At 43.2% G+C, this 26336-nt stretch overlaps 1 protein-coding gene across 9 annotated transcripts in view; it reads left to right on the top strand.

Annotated features, from left to right (window-relative positions):
* Nucleotides 1-26336, top strand: part of slmapa (sarcolemma associated protein a) — a 383477-nt gene that overhangs the window by 184609 nt on the left and 172532 nt on the right. For 5 of the 9 annotated variants that reach the window (XM_072472423.1, XM_072472420.1, XM_072472422.1 and 2 more), the window contains exons 12-13: nt 12654-12704; nt 14357-14422. The exons of 1 other annotated variant lie outside the window; for it this stretch is intronic. In XM_072472423.1, coding sequence (XP_072328524.1) covers nt 12654-12704; nt 14357-14422 — 117 coding nt within the window. The remainder of the gene's footprint in view (nt 1-12653; nt 12705-14356; nt 14423-26336) is intronic. 3 more of the 9 variants (XM_072472425.1, XM_072472424.1, XM_072472430.1) reach the window with 1 other exon arrangement.

Genomic DNA, 26336 nt, shown 5'->3' with positions numbered 1-26336 from the left:
CCAGCGCCGCGTGCAAATGGTGTCCGGCCTGCGGCAAAACGAGTCCGACGCCCTCCTTCGCCAGGGTCTTCGGTGGATTCCTTGGACTTTGGGGGGGAGGGATGTTATAACCTGCCTACTTACCATTGGCTGGGACGAATGTCAATCCCACAATCCTGTGGGAGTATGAGCTTCCCCAATGAGGTGGGGGGGGGGGGGGGGGGGCGGAGAAACCATTAGTAAACTCCTAGTATAAATAAAGCTGGCCAGTTTAGGAACCAGCAGGAAGGAGTGTGCAGCAAGGGAAGTTGTTGCTGCTGTTATATATATATATATATATATATATATATATTTATATATATATGTTATTGTAAATAAATGTTATTACTTTGTATCCTTAAAACTCGTGCTGGATTCTTCGTGGCCCTCACAAAACATCCCCAAACCTGAAACTTGTGGAACTTTCAAATTCCATAACCTTGTTACGATTTTCAGCATTCAAAGAGTCCAGGTAACATTTTAACCAGTCAATTCCACACACAGTAGATGTGCAGCCACTGTCCAATACAGCACAGTTGAAGGATTCTGCAACCAACACCCTCATTACCAGCGTAAAACTGCTTGTAAATAGGACAATGCCTTCTTTCTGGTCACTATCTTTTTCCTCTTCTGACTCTTCCGTGTCATGTGTCGCTTCAAACACTCTATCATAACGAGTTGGACAGTTGAAAGCGTAATGGTATTGAGTGTCACATCGAAAACATCGATTTATCATGCCCCGTGCATTTCTGGGGTTCATCTTCCTATTGTAGGTTCTAACTAGGTTTCTGTCTTCATAATTTCCTTGTCTCGGTCTCCTTCTATAGTCTTGAGCCCTGTTCGTAGCCATACGATTTCACCATCCTGTTAGTAGTGTATCTTCCATATTCTGCTTTATTGCAGGCTGACCTATTTGGGTCATCAGAGCAATCGGAATCGAATGTTTCCCCAGAAACATTTGTAAAGCTTTTGTCATCTGTTCGAATAAGGTATCCTTATCAGTAAACTGAACTCCTGTCAAAACCAGGAGCCTATCCATGTTGCTCACTCTGGCACAGTCAAGTAATTTAAAGGCCAACACGGACTGTGGAAATTCCAGATTGTGTTTCTGCAGCCTTTTATATAGTCTGCCAAATTCCATTATATAGTCTTCCATTGAGATATCCTCCATTTTATCTTGGAATTTACAGTGCAGAAGGAGGCCATTCGGCCCATCGAGTCTGCACCGGCTCTTGGAAAGAGCATCCTACCCAAGGTCAACACCTCCATTCTATCCCCATAACCCAGTAAACTCACCCAACACTAAGGGCAATTTTGGACACTAAGGGCAATTTATCATGGACAATCCACCTAACCTGCACATCTTTGGACTGTGGGAGGAAACCAGAGCACCCGGAGGAAACCCACGCACACACGGGGAGGATGTGCAGACTCCACACAGACAGTGACCCAAGCCGAAATCGAACCTGGGAACCTGGAGCTGTGAAGCAATTGTGCTATCCACAATGCTACCGTGCTACAATTTTCCGGAAATTATCAAAATCCGACCATGCTTCATACGCACTTAACAAGTCATCTTTCTTATAAATCTGATCCATATAATGTAATAAAGTCTCCAGACCTTCTTCTGAGTCTAACTCTTCCAATTACTGCTCAGAAAGCACTTTGTTTCAGATTTTACTGCCATATGGTAAAGAAAGAGCCAATACCATACCTTGTTTTCTCTTTCTCAAAGCAGTTACCTTAGTCCACATAACTACTGCACTTCTCCATTGGTCGTACGATTCCCTTTCAGAAAATAAGTGAGGATACTCCTATCCAGCCATCTTTATCCTCGGTTCAGCCATATATCCCCTTTTTTTTTTTCTTTTCTCACTCACTCATTGGTTTGATCTGGAAAAGTTGTATCTTTCAACCCTTCACATTTACACAGCAACCATCCTCTGCTACCAATTGTTAGACGTTTTGGTTGCTGTGATATGAAGAGTCTAAGGTTCTGTTCCTTTTTCACAAATACACATTTATTTCATGCCAACATCCTTTGCACAAAACTCTATAGATACATCATCTGACAGAGGCCACCTGAAGCCCCTTTACATATCAGTGTCAATTAATGGATACTTAACATAAATGAGACAACTAATTGCAATGTCTCTTAACCCATTACTTAACAGGGGCCTCTGCCATTCTCCACCTCCGATGGGCCGAGTTCCAGACAGCGCGGTTTACTTGTGCTTTTAAAAATCATGAAATCGGCGTTGTAGCTGCTGAGGGAAAAAGAGGGAGTACGGAAAGTGTCAGAAATTGCCATCGTTTGCTGACAGTTGTGCCGCTTGGCCGGGGGCTTCTGCCAGAGTTGGGGGAGTAGTGGGTGGTGGCCAGGAGGTAGGCTGTGGGGTCAGGGTGGACATGCACGCAACACCAATGCCGCAGCCAGAAAGGCAGTCATGTAGCATGCCGCTTACAGCCCACTGTGAACTTAGGGCCCGGAACATATCGGTGTCCCCCCAGGGCAACAACCCTCCCCAAAAAGTGTCCTCTGACCCCAGCCGACCCATCAGTTGTATGGGTGCGCTCCAGCATAGCCAGTGCCATCTTGTTGGCTGGGATGAGTGTGTGTGGGGATTGTAATGTGTCTATGCGGGTGTAGCTTGTCAGCCTCCGAGTGTCAATCATGGACCTGGCGAATCCCGCAATGTTTTTCATTGGAATGAACTGTGTTCCACTTGGCTAGGCCCTCCACAGTTGCTTAATCAGTCTAGGTTCAGCACCAGTTTTGCTGTCGTGAACACTTAGTCTCTGGAACAGAGAATCGAGCCCACTATATCTGAATCAGAAGAGCTTTTGGAAATTATGACAGCCCCATTTGGAATTCTCCCTTCCCTTGTATCTTTTAATTGATGAGTTTGGATAACATCCCTTAAATGCCCTTTCTTCGTTACCTTTTTGCATATTAAATTCACTAATTTTGTCTCCATGCCTTAATTTTAGTTTCCCTTGTACTGCCGGTAATTCTCCCTTTTCTTTTACAATGAAAACAGATACAAAGCATTCAGTTAACATGTGCTCCATTCCCTTAATTCATAGTTTCACCTGCATCTGTTTCCAATGAATTCACATTCCCCATTATAGCTTTCATTATCTTAATATATTTATTTTTAAACATTTGGCTTGCAATTTTTTGTTCATATTTTATTTTTTCACCTGCCATTACTTTCTTTGCATCACTTTGTTGTCTTGACAACACTCGAGCCTGCTGGATTTGCACGTTTCCTTACAGTTTGTGTCAACCTCTCACTAAATAGTGACTCTTTTGTTGGCCATAGTTGCTTAACTGCACAAATTAAACTTTTTTTGCCTTTTTAGGGCATGTGCAGTTTTGTATAATCTCAGATACTTTTTTTGAATGTTTCTCACTGTTTGTGGGTTTACCCATTAACAGCTCTGCTCGGTTTTCTGTGGCCAATTTATTTCTCAGCACTTGTAAGTTTACCTAAACTAAATTTTTAAAAACTTAGTTTGTGATTTATGCTTCTCTCCCTTTCACAAAACCAATATCAAATGTGATGGTCACTATTTGCAAGTCAGATTGTCAATTAATTCTGGTTTGGTATTCATCTCTAAATCTAGGATGGCCTTATCCCTTGTCAGTTCTGAAACAGACCATTGTAGAAACTGTCCTGAATGTATTTCAGAAATTCATTGTCTTTACTAATTGAATAATTCTGCTTCTCCCAGTCTATGTAGAATCATATCATAGAGTCCCTACAGTTCAGAAGGAGGCCATTCGGCCCATCAAGTCCCTACAGTTCAGAAGGAGGCCATTTGGCCCATCAAATCTGCACCGGCACTCCAAAAGAGGTCCTACCTAGACCCATGCCCCTGCCCTATCCCCATTACCCCACCTACGCTTTGAGCACTAAGGGGCAATTTAGCATGGTCAATCCACCTAACGTGCACATCTTTGGACTGCGGGAAGAAACTGGAGCACCCGGAGGAAACCCACGCAGACATGGGAAGAATATGCAAACTCCACACAGTCACTCATGGCTGGATTTGAACCAGGGTCCCTGGAGCTGTGAGGTGGCAGTGCTAACCTAATAATTAAAATAATTATTAAGAATTAAAATATCCACATTTCTTTTTCTACATGCTTCCCTGGTGTCCATATTGGATTTTGATTATTTACACATAGTAAATTTGTGGTTTATTATTTTTCACTTGGGAAGTAATAGAAAAATATTAGCAGATTATATTTATTGATCAATATTAGGGAAATTGATATATCAGTGCAGTTTTTTCAGCAGCAAAATGCATATCCAATATAGGGTCTGATTTGTAAATAATAATTGAAAATTAAATGAAACCATGTATTCTTAATTACAAGGACAACTATGTATAATTGCACATTTTTGACAGCTGTCAAACCACTGGCTTATAGTATGATTGCCAGCAGAGGGTGCTAAGTATCCACTGGACTACTGTCATAATTCAGATTGCTTTATTTCATCAACTGAGTAGCTGTTCCTGTTGGATCAGTCATTTTTATGTTCTAATTTACATAAAGTTGAGTCGAACGACTGAAGGTGCTTTAGAAAAATAGGAGTTTGTTATTGTATTCATAACATTTCCTCTTTTTTTTAAAGAAAAGGTAAAAATTGGGATCAAGTTTTTGTGCAACTTTGTTTGCAGATGACGTGTAGCAAAATTTACGTACCAGCAGTCGGGTTCTTGCATGAATAATGGCTGATTGCTCATTCTTTGTTGATTTGCTGCTAGCTACCTTCTGCCATTGCCCCTTTTTTCTAATTCCCACTTTTACCCTTTCACGTTCCTTGTTTCTCTGGCTTTTATCCACTTTTTTGTCTTTTGCTTTTGTTTATTTGCCTTTATGCCTCACCCTGTCTCTCTGGTCGACTTCTCTCTCTGTACTTACACCCTTCACTCTCAGTTGTACTTAATTGGTGTACATTCTTTCCTCTCGTGTTCTCTCGCTCTCCCATTATTCCCGCGCTCCCTCAATCTTTCAGAGTCGGTCACTAGATAATGATCAGAATATAGATAACTGACTCAAATCTTCTCTCACTTCCCCAAACCAATCCAGGTTACTCCGGTTAATGTTTCCTCCTAGGCTGAAAGCTAATTCCAAACAAACCAAGGATTAAACTTGAGTTCTTCCTGGTCCATATAGTTATTTTGATTCAATAATACTGTGCAGAAAGATAAATGGAGATTTTGTGATTGCTGTTGAAATTTTAATTTTAGAATTTTAGTATTGCAGAAGCTTTTAAGTATGGAAGTCACTTGTTTGTTGAATGATGCTTTGTTCATAAAATAGATGCCTGATTCAGATATATACTTGATGTGGAGATGCCGGCGTTGGACTGGGGTGAGCACAGTATGAAGTCTTACAACACCAGGTTAAAGTCCAACAGGTTTGTTTCGATGTCACTAGCTTTCGGAGCGCTGCTCCTTCCTCAGGTGAATGAAGAGGTATGTTCCAGAACCACACATATAGACAAATTCAAAGATGCCAAACAATGCTTGGAATGCGACCATTAGCAGGTGATTAAATCTTTACAGATCCAGAGATGGGGTAACCCCAGGTTAAAGAGGTGTGAATTGTGTCAAGCCAGGACAGTTGGTAGGATTTCGCAGGCCAGATGGTGGGGGATGAATGTAATGTGACATGAATCCCAGGTCCCGGTTGAGGCCGCACTCATGTGTACGGAACTTGGCTATAAGTTTCTGCTCGGCGATTCTGCGTTGTCGCGGGTCCTGAAGGCTGCCTTGGAGAACGCTTACCCGGAGATCAGAGGCTGAATGCCCTTGACTGCTGAAGTGTTCTCCCACTGGAAGGGAACATTCCTGCCTGGTGATTGTTGCGCGATGTCCGTTCATTCGTTGTCGCAGCGTCTGCATGGTCTCACCAATGTACCACGCTTCGGGACATCCTTTCCTGCAGCGTATGAGGTAGACAACGTTGGCCGAGTCGCACGATTGGACCCCTCCGGAAGGCCGCTGCCTTAGACTCGACATGTATGCTCAAGCCGTCAGGAGTCGCATCAATGCCAGATTCATCAGTCGCATTCACAAGACAGCCCCGAACGTCACCCAAGCACAACGCAATGCCATCCACGCTCTCAAGACCAACCGCAGCATCGTCATCAAACCAGCAGACAAAGGAGGGGCCATTGTCGTACTGAACAGAACGGACTACTGCAAAGAAGTATACCGACAACTGAACAACCAAGAACACTACAGACAGTTACCCGCAGATCCGACCAAGGAACACATCCGCCAACTTAACAGACTGATCAAGACCTTGGATCCAGATCTTCAGAGCACCCTACGTGCTCTCATCCCACGTACTCCCCGCATTGGAGATCTCTACTGCCTCCCAAAAATACATAAGGCCAACACACCAGGCCGCCCTATCGTTTCAGGCAATGGGACCTTGTGTGAGAACCTCTCTGGCTACATCGAGGGCATCTTGAAACCCATCGTATAAGGTACGCCCAGCTTCTGTCGCGACACGACGGACTTCCTACAGAAACTCAGCACCCATGGACCAGTTGAACCAGGAACATTCCTCGTCACAATGGACGTCTCGGCACTCTACACCAGCATCCCCCATTACGACGGCATTGCTGCAACAGCCTCAGTACTCAACACCGACAACTGCCAATCTCCAGACACAATTCTGCAACTCATCCGCTTCATTCTGGATCACAACGTCTTCACCTTCGACAACAAGTTCTTCATCCAGACGCACGGAACAGCCATGGGGACCAAATTCGCACCCCAATACGCCAACATCTTCATGCACAAGTTTGAACAGAACCTACTCACCGCACAGGACCTTCAACCGACGTTATACACCAGACACATCGATGACGTTTTTTTCCTTTGGACCCACGGCGAAGAATCACTGAAACGACTACACGATGACATTAATAAGTTCCATCCAACCATCAGACTCACCATGGACTACTCTCCAAAATCAGTTGCATTCTTGGACACACTCGTCTCCATCAAGGACGGTCACCTCAGCACTTCGCTTTACCGCAAACCCACGGATAACCTCATGATGCTCCACTTCTCCAGCTTCCACCCTAAACACATTAAAGAAGCCATCCCCTATGGACAAGCGCTCCCTATACACAGGATCTGCTCAGACGAGGAGGAGCGTAACAGACATCTACAGACGTTGAAAGATGCACTCGTACGAACGGGATATGGCACTCGACTCATCGATCGACAGTTCCAACGCGCCACAGCGAAAAACCGCACCGACCTCCTCAGAAGACAAACATGGGACACAACCGACAGAATACCCTTCGTCGTCCAGTACTTCCCCGGAGCGGAGAAACTACGTCATCTTCTTCACAGCCTTCAACACGTCATTGATGACGATGAACATCTTGCCAAGGTCATCCCCACACCCCCACTACGTGCCTTCAAACAACCGCGCAACCTCAAACGAACCATTGTTTGCAGCAAACTACCCAGTCTTCAGAACAGTGACCACGACACCACACAACCCTGTCATGGCAATCTCTGCAAGACGTGCCAGATCATTGACATGGATACCACTATTACACGTGTGAACACCACCCACCAGGTACGCGGTACGTTCTCGTGCGACTCGGCCAACGTTGTCTACCTCATACGCTGCAGGAAAGGATGTCCCGAAGCCTGGTACATTGGTGAGACCATGCAGACGCTGCGACAACTAATGAACGGACATCGCGCAACAATCACCAGGCAGGAATGTTCCCTTCCAGTGGGAGAACACTTCAGCAGTCAAGGGCATTCAGCCTCTGATCTCCGGGTAAGCGTTCTCCAAGGCAGCCTTCAAGACCCGCGACAACGCAGAATCGCCGAGCAGAAACTTATAGCCAAGTTCCGTACACATGAGTGCGGCCTCAACCGGGACCTGGGATTCATGTCACATTACATTCATCCCCCACCATCTGGCCTGCGAAATCCTACCAACTGTCCTGGCTTGACACAATTCACACCTCTTTAACCTGGGGTTACCCCATCTCTGGATCTGTAAAGATTTAATCACCTGCTAATGGTCGCATTCCAAGCATTGTTTGGCATCTTTGAATTTGTCTATATATGTGGTTCTGGAACATACCTCTTCATTCACCTGAGGACGGAGCAGCGCTCCGAAAGCTAGTGACATCGAAACAAACCTGTTGGACTTTAACCTGGTGTTGTAAGACTTCGTACAGATATATACTATTAACAGTTTTGGTCGCCTTATCGAAGAAAAGATATACTAACATTGGAGGCAGTCCAGAGAAAGTTTAGTAGGTTGATCCCAGTATGGAAGGATTTTCTTATGGAAGTTGAGTAGATTGAGCCTGTACCCATCGGAGTTTAGAAGAATGAGAGGTGACCTTATTGAGCCATATAATTATAATCTTTCTTCATGTCACAAGTAGGTTTACAATAACACTGCAATGAAGTTATTGTGAAAACCCCCTAGTTGCCACACCACGGCGCCTGTTCGGGTACACTGAGGGAGAATTCAGAATGTCCAATTCACCTAACAAGCACATCTTTTGAACCTTGTGGGAGGAAACCGGAGCACCCGGAGGAAACCCACGCAGACACGGGGAGAAAGTGTAGACTCTGCACAGACAGTGACCCACGCTGGGAATTGAACCCGGGTTCCTGGCGCTGTAACAGTGCTAACCACTGTGTTATATGGGATTCGCAGGGGGCTTGACAGGGTAGATGCTGAGTGGATGTTTCCTTTTGTGGGAGAGTCTAGGACCAGAGGGCACATCAAAGAGTAAGGGCCCATTTAAGACTGAGATGAGGAGAAATGTATTCTCTGAGGGTAGTGGAATAGTTTACCATAGAAGCTGGGTCATTAAATATGTTAAAGGCTGATTTAGACAGATTTTTAATCAGTAAGGGAATCAAGGGTTATGAGGATAAGGCGGGAAAGTAGAGTTGCGAATTATCAGCCATGATTGAACGGCGGAGCAGACTCGATGGGCAAGTAGCCTAATTCTGCTCCTATGTCTTATGGTCTCATATCAGATCAGCCATGATCTCATTGAATGGCAGAACAGACTCGATGGGCCAAGTGGCCTCCTTCTGCTCCTATGTGTTGTGGGCTTATGAGATGATTTGAAATTTTTTATGACTCTGTTTTGTGGGGTCGCTGGCTAGGCCAACATTTATTGCCCATCCCTGTTAGGCCACTCCAAGCCCTGATTCAGTCCAGACCTTCCTTATATTATGTTTGATGTTCAGACTAAGTTAGGATATTAAAGCAAATGTGGCATGTGAAATCATCAAGAAGAAAGAATTGTCGAAGGATATTGTTGCTTTTATATACTCAGTGCATCTGCTTTATTGCAACAGTTTTCCCTCCCAACTACTTTTGCCACTGTGATCATTTTGAGGTACTGGTTTCTGTTAACACAACAGTTTTTAGCTGAAAGAGCTAGAGAGCTGGAAATGTCTTCAGTATAACTGTTCAAAACCTTCATTAAAAAAAAAAATGTTATGCAGTTGCTATTTTTACAATTTTTTTGATTTAACACATGAGTAGGTCATTCAGCCCCTCGAGCCTGCTGTGCCATTCAATGAGATCATGGCTCGTCTGTGACCTATCTCCATATACCTGCCTTTGACCCATATCCCTTAATACCATTGCTTAACAAAAATATATCAATCTCCGATTTTAAATTAACAACTGATCTAGCATCAATTGCAGTTTGTGGAAGAGAGTTCCCAAACCTCTACCACCCTTTTGAGTGTGAAGCGCTTCCTAACATCTCTCCTGTATGGTCCGGCCCTAATTTTTAGACTATGCCCCCTAGTTCTGGAATCTCCAACCAGTGGAAACAGTTTATCTTTTATCTACCCTGTGTTTTCCTGTTAATATCTGGAAGACTTAATCAGATCACTCCTTAACCTTCTAAATTCAAGAGAAAACAGGCCTAATTTGTATAATCTCTCCTCATAACTTAATCCCTGTACGTTGCACTCCCTCCAAGGCCAAAATATCCTTCCTACAGTGATGTGCCCAGATCTTCTCACAGTACTTCAAGTGGGGTCTAACCAGGGTTTTGTAAAGCTGCAACATAATTCTGCATCCTTATACTCCAATCTTCTAGATATAAAGGCCAACATTCCATTAGCCATCTTGATTACTTCCTGCACTTGGTTGTGGCATTTTAAAGATCTATGCACCTGCCCGCCCCCACCCCCGCCATGTCTCTTTGGACATCCACTGAATTTAGCTTCATACCATCCAGAATGTACCCTGATTGTCCTTTTTGGTCCAAAATGGATAACCTCACATTTGCTTACATTGAAATCCATCTTCCATTTGCCCATTCACCTACTGTATCAATATTCCTTTGTAATTTTATGCTGTCATTTACACTGCGTACAAATCCACCCCAACTGTAACACAGAATTAAAATGATAGTCATTATTTAATTATTATTCCGAGACAATGGCTCCCACGAGAGCAGCAAAATGCTTGTTCTTTTCATAAACTTGAAGTCTAAATTTTGTACTCCACTTTAACACTGTTGGAGGCTGCTCTAAAATTATAGGAGAGAGAGAAACGGTTTTGAAAAATGTCATTGTTATCAGCCCTATGTGTTTACAGCACTTTTGCAGTCTTAATCTTGAACAATCTTTTTCTCCCAGTGAATCGATTTATTGCGACATAATTGTTTTCAAAAATTCCCTTGGTTAACAAGTCGTACAGACTGCACTTTCTGTAATTGCTTCAGAATTTTATCCACTTCTTCTCATTTTGTTACCCCTTTTGATCCTAAATTAACTAATCTTCACCCCACTGAACTTTGAAAGCACTGAAAAGTTCTAGTCCAATTGAGCTGCTTTATGTTCATAAACAAAACTGCGAATAGGGCTATGTAGTAGTTAACCTGAAAGAAAACTGATCATTTTTAATAAGCCAGTCTTTCCAACTTAGTTTCACTAGTTTGTCTGAATGCTCATTCCTGTCTATTCTGTCGTCTGTGCCGCACAGGGAAAACACTTTTTAAAAAATCTTTCTTAGAATGTGCATATTGCTGGCACGGTTGGCATTTATTTCTCATTTCTAGGGCTCTCACACAATCGGTTAGCTTGTTACACCATTTAAGATGGCAGTTGAGAGTCAATCACATTGGTATGGGACAGGAGTCGCACGCAGGTGAGACCTGGGTAAGGCTGAAAGATTTCCTTTCCTAAAGGACATTAGTGAATCTGGTGCAACTTTATAACAATCTGACATCTTCATGGTCACTTGTACTGATAGCAGTTCTTGTTTTAGTTAGTTAGTTATCCTCCTAGTCCCAGGTTGGACATGAGGCTACAGCTTTTGTTTTACTGAAGTCTAATTTTCTTAATGCAATTTGAACTTCAATTGTCTGGATTATTAGTCCATGCATCTGGATTATTAGTCCAAATAATGTAAGTACAATATAACCTCCTGAATGCATTGCTAATTTTTTAGCCCAAATCATTTTGTTTTCTTGGTGTAGGGATCAACCTTGATTCAATCCGCTGATTCAGCTTTGAAGCATTTTTCTGATTCTGTTTGTTATTTTTCAAAATGCCATTTTACTTTGTCATATCTGCACTTATGTTGATGTAAACATCAACACTGCACGTAATTTGTATTATAAACTACCGCCAGAAATAACTGTTCTTGGGCAGGCAAGCCTAACAGTTTTTGTTCTTATTTCTGGTCAGCTGAATTTGTCCATATTTTTTCTTTCGCTCTCTCTATCTATCTCTCTCTGGCTATGTGTGAGTTTTAAAGTTTGGGTGTTGTCATAGATTATCATAGAATCATAGAATTTACAGTGCAGAAGGAGGCCATTCGGCCCATCGAGTCTGCACTGGGTCTTGGAAAGAGCACCCTACCCAAGGTCAACACCTCCACCCTATCCCCAGAACCCAGTAACCCCACCCAACACTAAGGGCAATTTTGGGCACTTAGGGCAATTTAGCATGGCCAATCCACCTAACCTGCACATCTTTGGACTGTGGGAGGAAACCGGAGCACCCGATGGAAACCCACGCACACACTGGGAGGATGTGCAGACTCCGCACAGACAGGGACCCAAGCCAGAATCGAACCTGGGACCCTGGAGCTGTGAAGCAATTGTGCTATCCACAATGCTACCGTGCTGCCCCGTACTGTGGGTATCTCAATATTTCAAGTAAATAACAAGTGCGTTTCAGTCAGCTTGAGAAATAACATGATTTTGATAACAGAAGAGATAAAAAGGTAGATAAATATCTTAGCCACCATTTCATGGAAAGGTTGAACAAGACAGGGACTGAAAAGCTTGGTAACCAGTTTTGAAATTGAAAGAATTAATGCAAATACTGTGTTGCAGGTGATTTTTTGTTCTGGTCATTCTGTCGCATCAAAAATCTTTGCACTTTTAGACAAAGCTTTATGAAAATGTTGGTGGTTAAATTCTTTGAAAATAAACCTTTTGTTTTGCATGTGTGCGGTACTGAATTGTGGCATTCACTTACTTGAATGCAAGTTTGTTTCATGCTGTCAGTACTATAAAACTATATAATTCGGTATTAGAACTAAAGTTAATTTTTTGTTTTGGTAACAATAGGAATCCAAGTTGATGACTTGTTACCTAAAATTAATGGAAGCACAGATAAAGGTAGTGTACCAATGCAACGTTTCCAAAACTATGGATATAAATAAACTGACAAATCTCTTGTGATAATTTCTGTGCAGTATATCAGGCTATTAATATGAGCAAAATTTAATTATCAAAATGGATTTTTTTCCCCCTCATTGAGAGGAGCAATACTGCTGGGAATGGTATGTTTTTTTTTAATTTCAGGACCTGCTTCAAGCACAAGGCAGGTGCACAGTTACAAAACCAGTTACAAAGCTGAGGAACATCCCCCTTCAAAACCTGCCATTTTATGCACCATCCATGCTGTCTTTCAAAGGCAAAGGCTGGATTGCGATGTTTATGCTGGTTTTACATGGGTCCCTTGCAACTTCAGGAAAAGGCATTTTGTTCCCAATATTGCCGGGCTTTTAGTTCAGGTATCATGCTTGAGAAACATTTTACAGCCTCCTACTGTGTGTGTTTTTGGCAGTCGAGGGAGCACATAAAGTGAGCGCAAACTCATAAAGTGGGGGGGTGGGAGGGGGCATAAAGTATGTTGGGTGCCCAGTCCACCATCTCCCTGCCTACCCACAACTATACTACTACGGGTGTGGGTAAATCGCACACTAGGCCACCTGTCCTTAGAACTATTGATCCCTTAACAGCCCAATTAATTTGAAGTTTTAAAAACGTCAATCCACCTCCACTACCATAAACATTGGGCAGTGGCTGGTGGACCAAAGTGCAAAGGCCATTATTTAAATGGCTTCTTTCAAAAGGGCGGGAAAGAAGGGAGTGGGTCCATCCAAGCTTCCCTGCCCTAAAATCCTAGGACGTACCTGTCTCGAGTCACCGTGATCTTGCCCAGGAATCCTTGCAGTCCCAGTAGCACCCAATACTGAATTCTGGCACTGCAGGTTCTGCTAGAGAATCAGATTGGCCAGTAGCTCTTGAGGGTGCAAACTTGCTGTCCAATGAGGGGTGGAAGTCTGATCATCCTCAGCCTGCTTAGCCGGTCAGTCTGTTCAGGACCAACTTTCTTTCCGGGGGGATGGGGGGAGCAGTGTTGAGGGGATGGTCAAGCTGTCAACCCAAGCCTTCATTCCCCAGCCCCCTGTGAAATCCATCCAAGAGAGCAAAGATGGAATTATTTTCAGCATCTTTTATTTTACTTAGACATATTGTGTTCTCATGAATATGGAAAAATTCATTTAGATGGTGATTTGGAATAATCTTTTCCACGCAATCTAATAATTAAAACTTCACTATTTTGCAATCAATTTTAGGTTCTCTACTGATCCTGTAAAGCGCTTGGAGTGGGGAGAGTCGGGGGCCAGGGTAACAGTAGAGAGACGTGAGAGTGGAGAAGGCAGAATTGAGAAAAGGAACGCAATTTAAAATAAAAATGGCTGTTTGCTGTAAATGGATTTATCCTCCAGCTCTCATTTTACTTCGTCAATTGTAGATCAAATGTGTGAAATTTAGTGTGCAATTCAACTTAAAATGAATAGAATAGCTGTTGCCTACAAATAATATGTATGCTTTAAATATATGAATTTCATTGGGCAAAATAAAATATCCGTGTGCATCATTGAATCAATGGGTTGCATTTTGAAGCTAGTAATTCAAGTGTTCCAAGCAGGAAACTAACTAAAACAAATACTTAATTGAAGATTCTTTCTTTCTAATAGAGCACTTTCTATTAAAGAGTGGAGGGGACTGCTCTGAGCTATTCCAACAATTCATTGAGTGCAAGAGTGAGTACACTGTATCATTTACACTGTCTAAATGACGCATAGGATAGTGACAATCCTACATATCAGCATTAAGAATAGGGTAATATCCAATAGTTTTAGCTGTAAATCGAGATATCAGAATAAGTCAATCAAAACCTCAAGTACGATTTGAATCTGAAAGATTAATTATTTTAAACTGCAATGTAAAATTACTGAGTTTGAAAAGAATAGTTGTGCTTTCCTGTCCCTGTTTGTTTGTTCATTGTCCTTTATCAAAGTATAGCAGTTTGAAGGTTAAGTATGCCATTGCCATGAATTAAGTATAGTAATCAACTAAGAGAACTTGGTGGATTTAAAAGTGAAGTTGCTGGTTTCTGCCTTCATTCAAGATTATATTTTCTAATTCTATTCGATAATGCCTTCACTTGAAAATTTTACAAATTATTTGATAGTACAGTTCTTTTTCTCTTGTGACATTCTCTGATATTTCACTAATTCTAAATGTAGCTTGTTTTGATTTTCAGTACTTTGTCAAATTGCACTTTTTATTTTAAACATATAACAGTTGTGGTTACAATGTAAAACCGTGCACATCAGTCAGTGACCACCAAAATAATTCACTGTATTATGGGCCAGAGTTTAGAGAACACCAAAGAATATCATGAAGTTCACCTGACCCACAATTTGAATAGATTTTGGCTATGGGGAGCACAAGGACCCACTTTACAGGTGTGAAGCAACAGAGATCAAGTATTTTTAAACAAAAACAATCAGTGGGATTCTCCCTTCCAGAGGACTAAGTCCCCACGCCGGCAGGAGAACCGGCACCAACCACGCCGGCGTCAACAGCCCACCAAGTGCGGAATTGTCCACATTTTTGCGGGCTAGGTGGACAGCGGAGGGGTTGGCGCCGCTCCAGCCGGCGCCGAAGGGACGGCACGAGTTCGCGCATGCGGCGAAGGGCCGGCGTGATTTCACATGTGCGCGGAACCATCGGCATGGTTCCGCGCATGCGCAGATCGGCCGGCCGTATCTCTTCTCCGCGCTGGCCATGGCGGAGCCCTACAGGGGCCGGTGCGGAAGGAAGAAGTGCCCCCACGGAACAGGCCCGCCTACAGATCGGTGGGCCCCGGTCGCGGGCCAGTCCACTGTGGGAGCCGCCCCCCGGGGTCGGATCTCTCTTCCCCCCTGCCCCCCCCCCAAAGGACTGCCCCCGCCGACTTACCTGCCAGGTCCCGCCGTGTGGGACCATGCGTAACCCACGCTGGCAGGACTGGCCAAAATCGGACGGCTGCTCAGCCCATCGGGGCCTGGAGAATTGCCAGGGGGGCCGCTGCCAACGGCCCCCGACCGGCATGGCGTGACATCCGCCCCCGCCCGGAAAACGGCGCCGGAGAATACGGCAGCCAGCGGCGGGACGGGATTCTCGCCGACCCGGCGGAGGGTCGGAGAATCCCACCCACCCAATGTTTATTCTATGAATCCAGTTAACATTTTATAAACACACAGTAAACATCTTATCAACTACCAACACTGATACTCTCCCCAAAGATACAATACTCTATAGGTAACCCTTAGTAACTTTCCTAACAACATCCAAAAGTCAAAAACCCTTTTTAACAAAGATAATAGGTTCGCATTCCTTACAGAAACAGGCATTACATTGAAATCATCAAGTGATCTGGAGATATTCTTTAGCATGCAGAGAGAGACCCAAAATACACCTCCTTGGTTCGAATGTAGCTCTCCAACTGGAAGCGAAAACAAAAACTCAGCTACAAAACAGCTTCTAGTTCAAAACGAAAGTAAAAAGCAGAGCCAGAGCTCAGCTCCACCCACACACTGACATCCCTGCAGCCACTTGAGAAGACAAACATTTCTTAAAGTGACATTCCCATGACAATTGGTGGAGTTGCTTTAGTATAATTTACAAAACTGCATTGCATAACACAGTTATTATGGATGTGTTTTTCGCACAACCCACTCCTACTTGTTCCCCAAACATATGAATATTTTTTAAACAACTGTTTAATTATGGGATGTGCATCAATACCATTTTGTGCTGATGAATTCTATAATCTAATCTCCCTTTGGTAAAGAAATTCATGGTAACTGTCCATTTAATTGTTTTGTAGTCTATTTAAGAATTTCTAACCAATAAAAGCAATCTTTCACCGGGGGGGGAGGGCGGGCTGGCGCTGCCGAATTTTAGTAATTATTATTAGGCTGCGAATATAGCCATGATTAGGAAGTGGGTGGTGGGGGTAGGATGTACACACGAGTGGAGGCTGATTTATATGGACAGCTACGCTTGTGAATCAAGTTTAGTTTAGTTTAGAGTAGGGGGTACAGTCCCGCGCAAATTGTCAAGTGGGAGCAAGTGGAGGTGGCATCATGCAAGCGCACTAGTTTGGGGGCATTGGTAACGGCGCCTATGCCGTTCCCGCCGGCACGGTACTTCACCAGCCCCGTGGTGGTGGCAGTCCTGAGAGTCTGGGGGCAATGGGGGAGACGTGGGAGCGGAAGGAGCATCGGTCTGGTCTCCAATCTGCAATAATCACTGGTTTACCCCGGGAAGGCTGGATGGAGGGTTCCGGAGATGGCAGAGAGCAAAAATTGAGTGGATGGGAGATATGTTTATATAGGGGAGCTTTTCTAGCCTGAGGGAGCTGGAGGAGAAACTTGGATTGACGAGAGGAAATGAGTTTAGGTACCTGCAGGCGCGAGACTTCCTACGCATGCAGGTCTCAACCTTCCCCCTCCTACCGCCAAGGGGGATACAGGACAGGGTAGTTTCCAGAATGTGGGTGGGAGAAAGGAGGGTTTCTGACATTTACAAGGAACTCATGGGGTCAGAGGAGACGCAGACCGAGGAGTTGAAACGCAAAGTGGGAAGAGGAGTTAGGGGGAGAGATAGAGGATGGTCTCTGGGCGGATGCGTTGAGTAGAGTCAACGCGTCCACATCATGTGCCAGGCTCAGCCAGATACAGTTCAAGGTCGTTCACCGGGCTCACATGACAGTGGCTCGGATGAGAAGGTTCTTTGGGGTAGAAGATAGGTGCGCAAGGTATGCGTGAGGGCCAGCGAACCGTGTACATATGTTCTGGGCATGTCCAAAGCTTGGGGGATTCTGGCAGGGATTTGCGGATGTCATGTCCAAGGTGTTGAAAACAAGGGTGGCACCGAGTCCAGAGGTGGCGATTTGCGGAGTGTTGGAAGACCCGGGAATCCAGGAAGAGAAAGAGGCAGACGTTCTAGCCTTTGCTTCCCTGGTAGCCCAGAGACGGATACTATTAGCTTGGAGGGACTCAAAGCCCCCGAAGTTGGAGACCTGGCTAACTGTCTGGAGAAAATCAAGTTCGCCTTGAGAGGGTCAATGTTAGGATTCGTCCGGAGGTGGCAGCGTTCGTCGACTTCGTTGTGGAAAATGAACCGTCAGCAGAAGGGGGAGAGGGGTCGGAGTTTAGTTTAGTTTAGAGTAGGGGGTACAGTTCCGCGCAAATTGTCTCTTGGTTCTTCAGTCTCTCAGAGTGATATCCTCACCGTTGCCTTTGTTGCTGTCTTTCCAGCCATTCTCTTGGACGCGTTTGTCTGCGTCAGCAGGGGCTGTGAAGTAATGCTCCCTGCCCTGAAACGTGACCCATAGATTACTGTCATGCAATTTGCATTTGGTCTCCTCAGTGAGGAGGAGACTATATTGTCAGCAGTGACCACAGTATACTAAACTGAATTAAGTACAAGTAAATTTGTGCTTCACCTGGAAGGAGCGTTTGGAGTCAGAATACTGGGAAAATGGCTACCCTGATCAGATCATTTCAAGCTGTACACCGTATAAACTCATGAACAGGCCTAAGGCTGTCACTTTTGGTCCTGAAAAGTTCCTTGTCTCCCTGAGATTACCCTGGAAGGGCAAGGCATCTCAAAAATGTGAACAATAGGTGAGGCTAGCTATTTCACATTGCTACTATGCAGTAGCAATGCGAGTGATGTTCGTCATTCACAGGATGTTACCATCAAGCCAAAAAGACGTTGTGCCTATCACATAAATGAGTAATATGGTACATTAATTTCAGAGTCAGTGTGATGCGAGGCATGTAGGCCATATGTCCTAAAGACTGGCGAACCGCATCTAACAACAGGTCCCTTCTGCTCTCCACAACAGGCAGAATGTATCCAGACAGTGATTTAGCATTGCCAATCCACCTACCCTGCAAATCTTTGGGCAAGGGAGTGGGGGGGTGGAGGCGGAGAGAGAGAGAGAGACACCCATGCAGACACAGGGAGAATGTGCAAACTCCATACGAACAGTGACCTGGAGCCATCTCCTCAGTGCTGTGAGGGAACAGTGCCAACCACTGTGCCACCGTGCTGCCCATATCAATGTGCTAAAAGTGCCACTTACAACCAATTTAACATCGCCAGTCAGCTTTGCAGTGTGACACATTTGCATGTACCTCAAGCTGCATATATTAATATACAGGCCTTGTTCTTTGCAGACAGAAGAAACATGTGCACGTGTTGTGCTGTGCCTGTTTCAGCTAAACAAAATAACCATCAGCTGGATCATTGCTCAGGGCAATGCCTTGACTAATCAGAATCAAGCTGCTTGGTTAAATTTTTCAAACAATGCTTGGCAGTTATTCACCGGTGCATACTCCATGGCAACACCTCTACCAATCAGAGTCCACTTGCCAACCAGCGCTCCCTTCTCATATAGTATAAAGTGTTGTTTCCCCTGACATTGGTATTCTTGTGATTGTTCAGATGAGTGCGAGATGAAAAGCTTTGACAAAATGTCTATTTTCAGCAGAGCACAAAATCACAAGCTGGATGGACTGATAAGCTGGCAGATGCAGGTCAATATGAAAAGAAATGAAGCAATACATTTTGGAAATACGATTGTGGGGAATGGAATCAAAGAATCCCTCCAATGCAGAAGGAGGCTATTCGGCCCATCGAGTTTGCATCCACCCTCTGAAAGAGCATCCTACCTAGGCCCACTGCCCGTCCTATCCTTGTAATTCCATCTAACCGTTGGACACTAAGGGTCAATTTAACATGGTCAATCCACCCAACCTGCACCTTTGGACTGTGGGAGTAAACCAAAGCACCTGGAGGAAACCCGTGCAGACATGGGGAGAATTCACAAACTTCACACAGTTGCCCAAGGTTGGAATCAAACCCAGGTCCTTGGTGCTGTGAGGCAGCAGTGCTACCAATGTGCTACCATGCCATCTGTACTACAAAACACTGTTAACTTTTAAGTGGCAAAGGGTTTCTGATGTGCAGATACAAATCATTAAGAGGCAGCTGCACAAGTGGGTAAGGTCATAAAAGAAGCAAATTAAATGTTTGGTTTCATATCTAGAGGCTCATAAAATAAATGCAAAAAAGTTGTTTAGCTTCTAACAGACTTTAGCCAGGTAGTGATTAGGGTAATGCTTTGTGTTTTGGGCACCCTGTTAAAGGAAAGAGTTTTTTTAAAGTCTTGATTTACTTGGTGTTGCATAGAGTAAAGGGTGAAAATTACGAAGAGGGACCCAAGAAGTTTGGAAATAAGGGGAACAAACGGACATAGGGGTGAACGGCTCTAGGCTGGGTACCAACAGGCCATACATGGAACAAGGACCAAATTGACACCACAGACAGCCACTTTGGAGGGTCCCCAAACAAAGGGAAAACTCGGAGTGCAAGGGCTCACCCATGTGGCGTACACACAGTTGGTGGCCATGTTTGGTGGCCCCTGGACAAAGGGGCCACCAAAACCCCAGAGCGCAAGGACTGGCCTCCTACCGACTTTATGCCACTGTGCCACCCGTCACCTCTGCTGGGTGTTGGCTGTCAGTTGGACAGGGCATACCCAGGAATGGTGATAGTGGTGTCTTTGGACTGTGGGAGGAAACCGGAGCACCCGGAGGAAACCCACGCAGACCCGGGGAAACCATGCAGACTCCGCACAGACAGTGACCCAAGCCGGGAATCGAACCCGGGACCCTGGAGCTTGAAGCAACCGTGCTAACCACATGCTACCGTGCTGCCCATTAGTAAGGATGACTTTTCAGGATCGATGGCTTGGCATGCCATTCTTTTATCCAATGTCTAGGTTGATGCCAGGTGGTCCGTCTGGTTCTTTCCTTTTAGACTTTGTAGCGATTTTGATTCAACTGAGTGGCTTGCTAGTCTGCTTCAGAGGGCATTTAAGAGTCAACCACATTGCTGTGGATGTGGAGTGGATCTGGAGTCACGTGTAGATTTCCTTTCCTGAAGTGAATACAATGGCCCCAGACATTTATTGGATTCAATTTCCACCAACTACCGTGGCAGGATTTGAACCCAGGTCCCCAGAATATTAGCCCAGGTCTCTGAATCACCAGTGCAGTGACAATACCACTATGCTATTGCCTCCCCGATGTTAATTCTGCTTCTCTTTCTATAGGTGTTGTCAGATCTGCTGAGTGTTTCCAGTATTTTCTGTGTTCTGTCACAGTTCCAGCTTCCACAATATTTTGTTTTAGCATTGTATGATTCGTGTGTTGTTGTATTCAGTGTCTTTATTTATGAAGTCCCAGTATCCCACACAGTTTCTTAGCAGCCTTGTCAACTTGCACTGTCAGCTTCAAAATGTGTTAAAATTCACTCCCAAGTCCTTCCACACTCTACCCTCCTGGAGTCTGCTACAATCATACTCTCTAATTATTATCTGCAAACTTTAAAAATGGTTTCCTTATCGCAAAGTCCAGGTCGTTCTTATATAGCAAGAAAAACAATGAACCTAATAACAACCCCTGGAATACTCCACTGTTTACTTCTGTCCAGTCAGGCAAACATCCAAACCCCACTACTCTTTGCTTCCTGTCCTCAACTTTAACAAAATCGATTCTGTCCTTGACACTTCCAGGATATCATGGCACCCTCCTGAACTACATTTTCAATGTACCCTCTACCTTCATAGGAAGATTTTCTCTTTTGTCCCTAATTGCCTCACCATTCTCTGCTTGTTTTTTATATGTTTCCCTTTCAATTTACCAACTAATCTTTTCTCATACTCTCTTCTTCCCCCTTGGACCTTTTTCAATTTCCCCTGGAACTCAATCCTGTTTGGTTTCCAATTGTATTTTGTATCTAACATTTGTCATGAATCTCCTTTTCTGCCATATTTTACCATCTATTGCCTTTATTTATTTTTTTACTTTATCAGAGTTACAAAGCCAGAGCTCAAGAGTGTGGATAGGGACAAACCCACAATCCAGCTCCTTGTCTGCTCCAAAAACCAATTCAAATTGAATCCAATTCATGGTCCCCACAAGAGAGACATACCTGATCCAGGAATTACACCTGACCTCACACTCATTTTATCAGCCTTCTTATCACTGAGGGAGCTCTAGCTTTAGATACCTCTCTTTATTGGAATATATTTGGTTTGTGTTCAAATCATTTCTGCCTTGAAGGCTTGTCTTTGGTCATTTCCTATTTTCTTGACCAATCATTTGTTTTCAGCCCATGCATGCTGGAACCCTTCTCAGATTACAGGATTAGGCTCTTTTCCAGTCTGGTCTATTCATCTTTAATTTCTCTTTGTCCCTTTCCATAACTACTTTAAACAAGATTATATTATGATCACGATTACCCAACTGCTTTCCCAAGGAAGCACACTCCACCTGCTCTGCTCCATTCCACAGAATTAAATCCAGCACTGTTTCATAGAACATATGTTCTATGTTCTATGATATATGATATCATAGATTATCATAGAATTTACAGTGCAGAAGGAGGCCATTCAGCCCATAGAGTCTGCACCGGCTCTTGGAAAGAGCACCCTCCCCAAGGTCAACACCTCCACCCTATCCCCATAACCCAGTAACCCCACCCAACACTAAGGGCAATTTTGGTCACTAAGGGCAATTTATCATGGCCAATCCACCTAACCTGCACATCTTTGGAGTGTGGGAGGAAACCGGAGCACCTGGAGGAAACCCACGCACACACGGGGAGAACGTGCAGACTCCGTACAGACAGTGACCCAGTGGGGAATCGAACCTGAGACCCTGGTGCTGTGAAGCCACAGTGCTATCCACTCGTGCTACCGTGCTGCCCGTGTTTAATTTCTCCTTGGACTAGAAGTAGATTAAGAAAGTTCTGTACCCATTAAAAAAATTCTTTACTCTCCGTGCCATTCATTCTTTTATTTTCCCCCAGTAAACTAATTGAAGTCCCCTATTGTTACTGTTCTGTCATTTCTGCATTTCTCAAAAATTTGTCTTGACACTTGCTCTTCTACCTCATTATTTTGGTGTGATAATATATGTTGGGGAAAGTAGAACCAGCTCCATTCTATCATATTTCTGGCCCAGAAATGCTTGATGTTGATCTTGAGTGCCTGGAATGTTTAATTGTGCCATATTAGCATTGTCTGTCCCAAGCATCAGAGTATTTGATATTTTGTTGTTTTTTAAAGTTGTTTTTGGATGCCTGGTATTTTACTGAGCATTTTTTAGTCTCCGGTTCATACTTCCTGGGATACTTAGTATTTGCTAGGCCATAGTATTTGTAAAGAAAGCTTGTATGAACCAAACATTCAGAGATTATTTCAAACATGCTGTAATTAAAGTAGTATTGCCACCAATGACAACGAGAATCTTCAGTGCAGAAGGAGGCCATTCAGCCCATCAAATCTGCACCGGCCCCCAGAAAGAGCACCCCACCCACGCCCGCAACCCAGTAACCCCACCCAACCTCTTGGAAGGGCAATTTAGCATGGCCAATCCACCAAGTTAGTTAGCATTCTGGCACTGCCCAGTGACTTTAAAAGGCGTGTGATTACTTTGTACTGCTAGTTTGTTGCATATACTTGGAATTTTAAGTACTTAAATAGACAAATGGTAACTTTGTGTAGAAAGTGCATCATTTAGGTTTACAGCACTTAATTTCTCAAGTACCAACTTAATGCATGGCAGTAGCATTTTGAACTTGTGAATTAAATGATTCAAAAGCCTAACATCAGTCTGTGTCTGTAATGTGTTGAAGATGACGATTAAACAAGAAATTATTGAAGCTTGTAAGGCAATGTAATAATCGTGGGAGACTTTAATCTTATAGGCTGGGACGATCAAGTTGGCAGGAGAGATCTAGAAGATAGGTTTGAGGAATGTTTTTGTGACAGTTCCTTGGAGCAATACATTGTGGAACCAGCGAGGCATAAATCTTTCTTAAATATAGTATTGTGCAAGGGTCAATCAGTAATGCCATCGTAAAAGATCTACTGGAAATTAGTGATCATAATACCATTGAATTCCAAGATAAGTTTGAAAGTGACTTTCTCCAATCACAAACCAGAATCTTAAATTTTCAACAAAGTCAATTACTTCGATATGGAGAACTGGCTACAGTTAATTGGGTCAAAGGACTAAAAAATATGGAGGTAAATGAACAGTGGGAAAAATGTAAAGAAACCATCCAAAATGTTCAAAACATACATTCCATTGGTAAAAAAAACTCAGCAAGAACAACCCATCCATGGTTCACTCAGCAAGTTAAGGACTGTAATAGATTCAAATAACAATAGTTAGTCTAAGCATCTCCAAAAAGTTGGTTAAAAAGAGAAAAAATAGAATATAAAAGTAAACTAGCCCGAAATATGAAAACTGATTGCAAGAGCTTTTTTACATATATAAAAAGGGAAAGAGTAACTAAAGTAAACATTGGTCCCTTGCAAACAGAGACCGGGGAATGAGGAAATGGAAGAGACATAGAACAAATATTTTGTGTCTGTCTTCACAACAGAAGAGACAAGTTCATACCAGAAGTAATCATATAGGGGCTAAAAACAGTAAAGAAATTCATGTCAGCATAGAAAAGATTTTGGAGAAACCTGGGGGACAAAAATCCAACAACTCCCTGGGAGCTGATTGCCTACACCCTCGGGTGCTAAGAGATGAGTTGCAGAGATAGTGGGCGTGTTTGATATGATTTTCCAAAATTCCTTCGATTTGGGAACAGTCTCATCAGATTGGAAGTTAGCTAATGTTACATTTTTGAAGAAAGGGGCGACAGTGAAAATGGGGAACTGCAGGACAATTAACCTAACATTAGTTGTTGGAAAAATACTGGAATTGATTGTTAAGGAAGTTATAACTATGCACTCTGAGAAGTATAATATGATTAGAACAAACTAACATGGCTTTCTGAAAGAGAAATCCTGTTTTACAAATTTATTAGAGTTTTTAAGGACTGAACTAATAGGAATTTCCAAAATGCATTCATTAAGATGTCACATAAAAGGTTAATGGGCAAGATAAGGGCTGATGGAGTTGCATGGATAAAGGATTGCTAAATAAAGCCAAGAATGGTGAATCTTTGGAATTCTCTAGACCAGTGGGTCATGGATGCTCTATCATTGAATATTGGGCAGACAGACGTTTGGTCTCTTAGGCAATCAATGGAGCGGGCAGGAAAATGAAATTCAAACCAAAGATAAGCCATGATTGTATTGAATGGCACAGTAGGCTAGATGGGCCATCTATTTCTTGTGTTCTTGTGACTGACCATGGACAATTTATTTGATTCACATTCTGGCTGGATGTTGCTTAAATGCTTCTTTACATAAAACAAATTAAACATTTGATAGCACTTTTGGCTCTTACAAGAAGTGTATTTGGTTGAACTGGGGAAAGTTTCCTCAGAAGGAAAAGAGTGATCCTCTGCCTGGCACAGATTTGTTGAACCACATTGTGAGTCATGCCAATTTCCTTGATGCACAAATTGAAGTTTTGTCTGTTGATGACCAGGAAGATTTGAAATTTATAGCCAGGTATCTCCAGAATAGACTATCGTGGGCTCATGAATGCACTGTAATTCACAGTTACAAATTTGCGTATCCTGGTAGTGAATTTTATTTATTTCATTTCTATACAATTCACATACAATACAAATGATCGTGATCACAGAATTTTCAACAATTCCATAACTCAAATACATCAGTATGTATGGATTGTTATATATTTATATGGGAACGGGAGGTCATATGCAGTTGCATGAATACAGGTGCACCTACTTCTCTGACTGAAATGTCAACCTGTACTACTTGTTGGTAGATGAATTTAGCTCCAATAGTTTTGTGTGATGACATTTTAATAGTAGGACACCACGTCCACACATTCTTTCCTATGTAATACCAATAAATAGAGCCTCTTGATTGACTTGTAGAACTTTATTTGTTTCTCCTGGAATATGTTAAAAATTGGTCCAGCTTTCTCATACTAGTTCAGTTGAAATGTCCAACGCCAGCATCTCCGCATCTTGAAATGTACATTGAGGAAATACAAAACATCAGCGTGTAATTAAAAAGGCAGATGGAATGTTAACGTTATTTGCAAAAGGACAAGAGTATAAAAGTAGAGAAGTGTTATTGCAATTGTATACGGTGTTGGTGAGATCACATCTGAAGTATTGTGTCCAGTTTTGGCCTCTTTATTTGAGAAAGGATGTGGTGGCATTGGAGGCAGTTCAGAGGAGGTTCATCACATTGATTCCGGGGATGAAAGGATTGACGTTTGAGGAGAGATTAAACAGTTTGGGCTTACACTCGCTGGAGTTTAGAAGGATAAGGGGGGGACCTAATCGAGGTGTATAAAATACGAAATTGAATTGATAAAGTAAATATACACCAAATGTTCATCTTTGTGGGGAAATCTAGAACGAGAGGTCATGGATATATATTGAGAAGCAGTAGATCTAGATGAGGAGGAACTACTTCTTGCAGTGATTTTGTGGAACTCGCTGCCACATAGTGAAGTAGAATTTAAGTCGTTAAATGTTTTCAAGAAGGAGATAAATATATTTTTGAATTTTAAAAAATGGGTTAAAGTGATATGGGCAACAGGTAGGGAGGTGGATTTGAGACCAGGAAGAGATCGGCCATGATCTGATTTATTGGCG

This window comes from Scyliorhinus torazame, chromosome 13 (genome assembly GCF_047496885.1).
Source record: "Scyliorhinus torazame isolate Kashiwa2021f chromosome 13, sScyTor2.1, whole genome shotgun sequence".
Lineage (NCBI taxonomy): Eukaryota > Metazoa > Chordata > Chondrichthyes > Carcharhiniformes > Scyliorhinidae > Scyliorhinus > Scyliorhinus torazame.
Note: the sequence above shows the minus strand (reverse complement) of the source record. Positions and strands in the feature narration are given on the sequence as shown.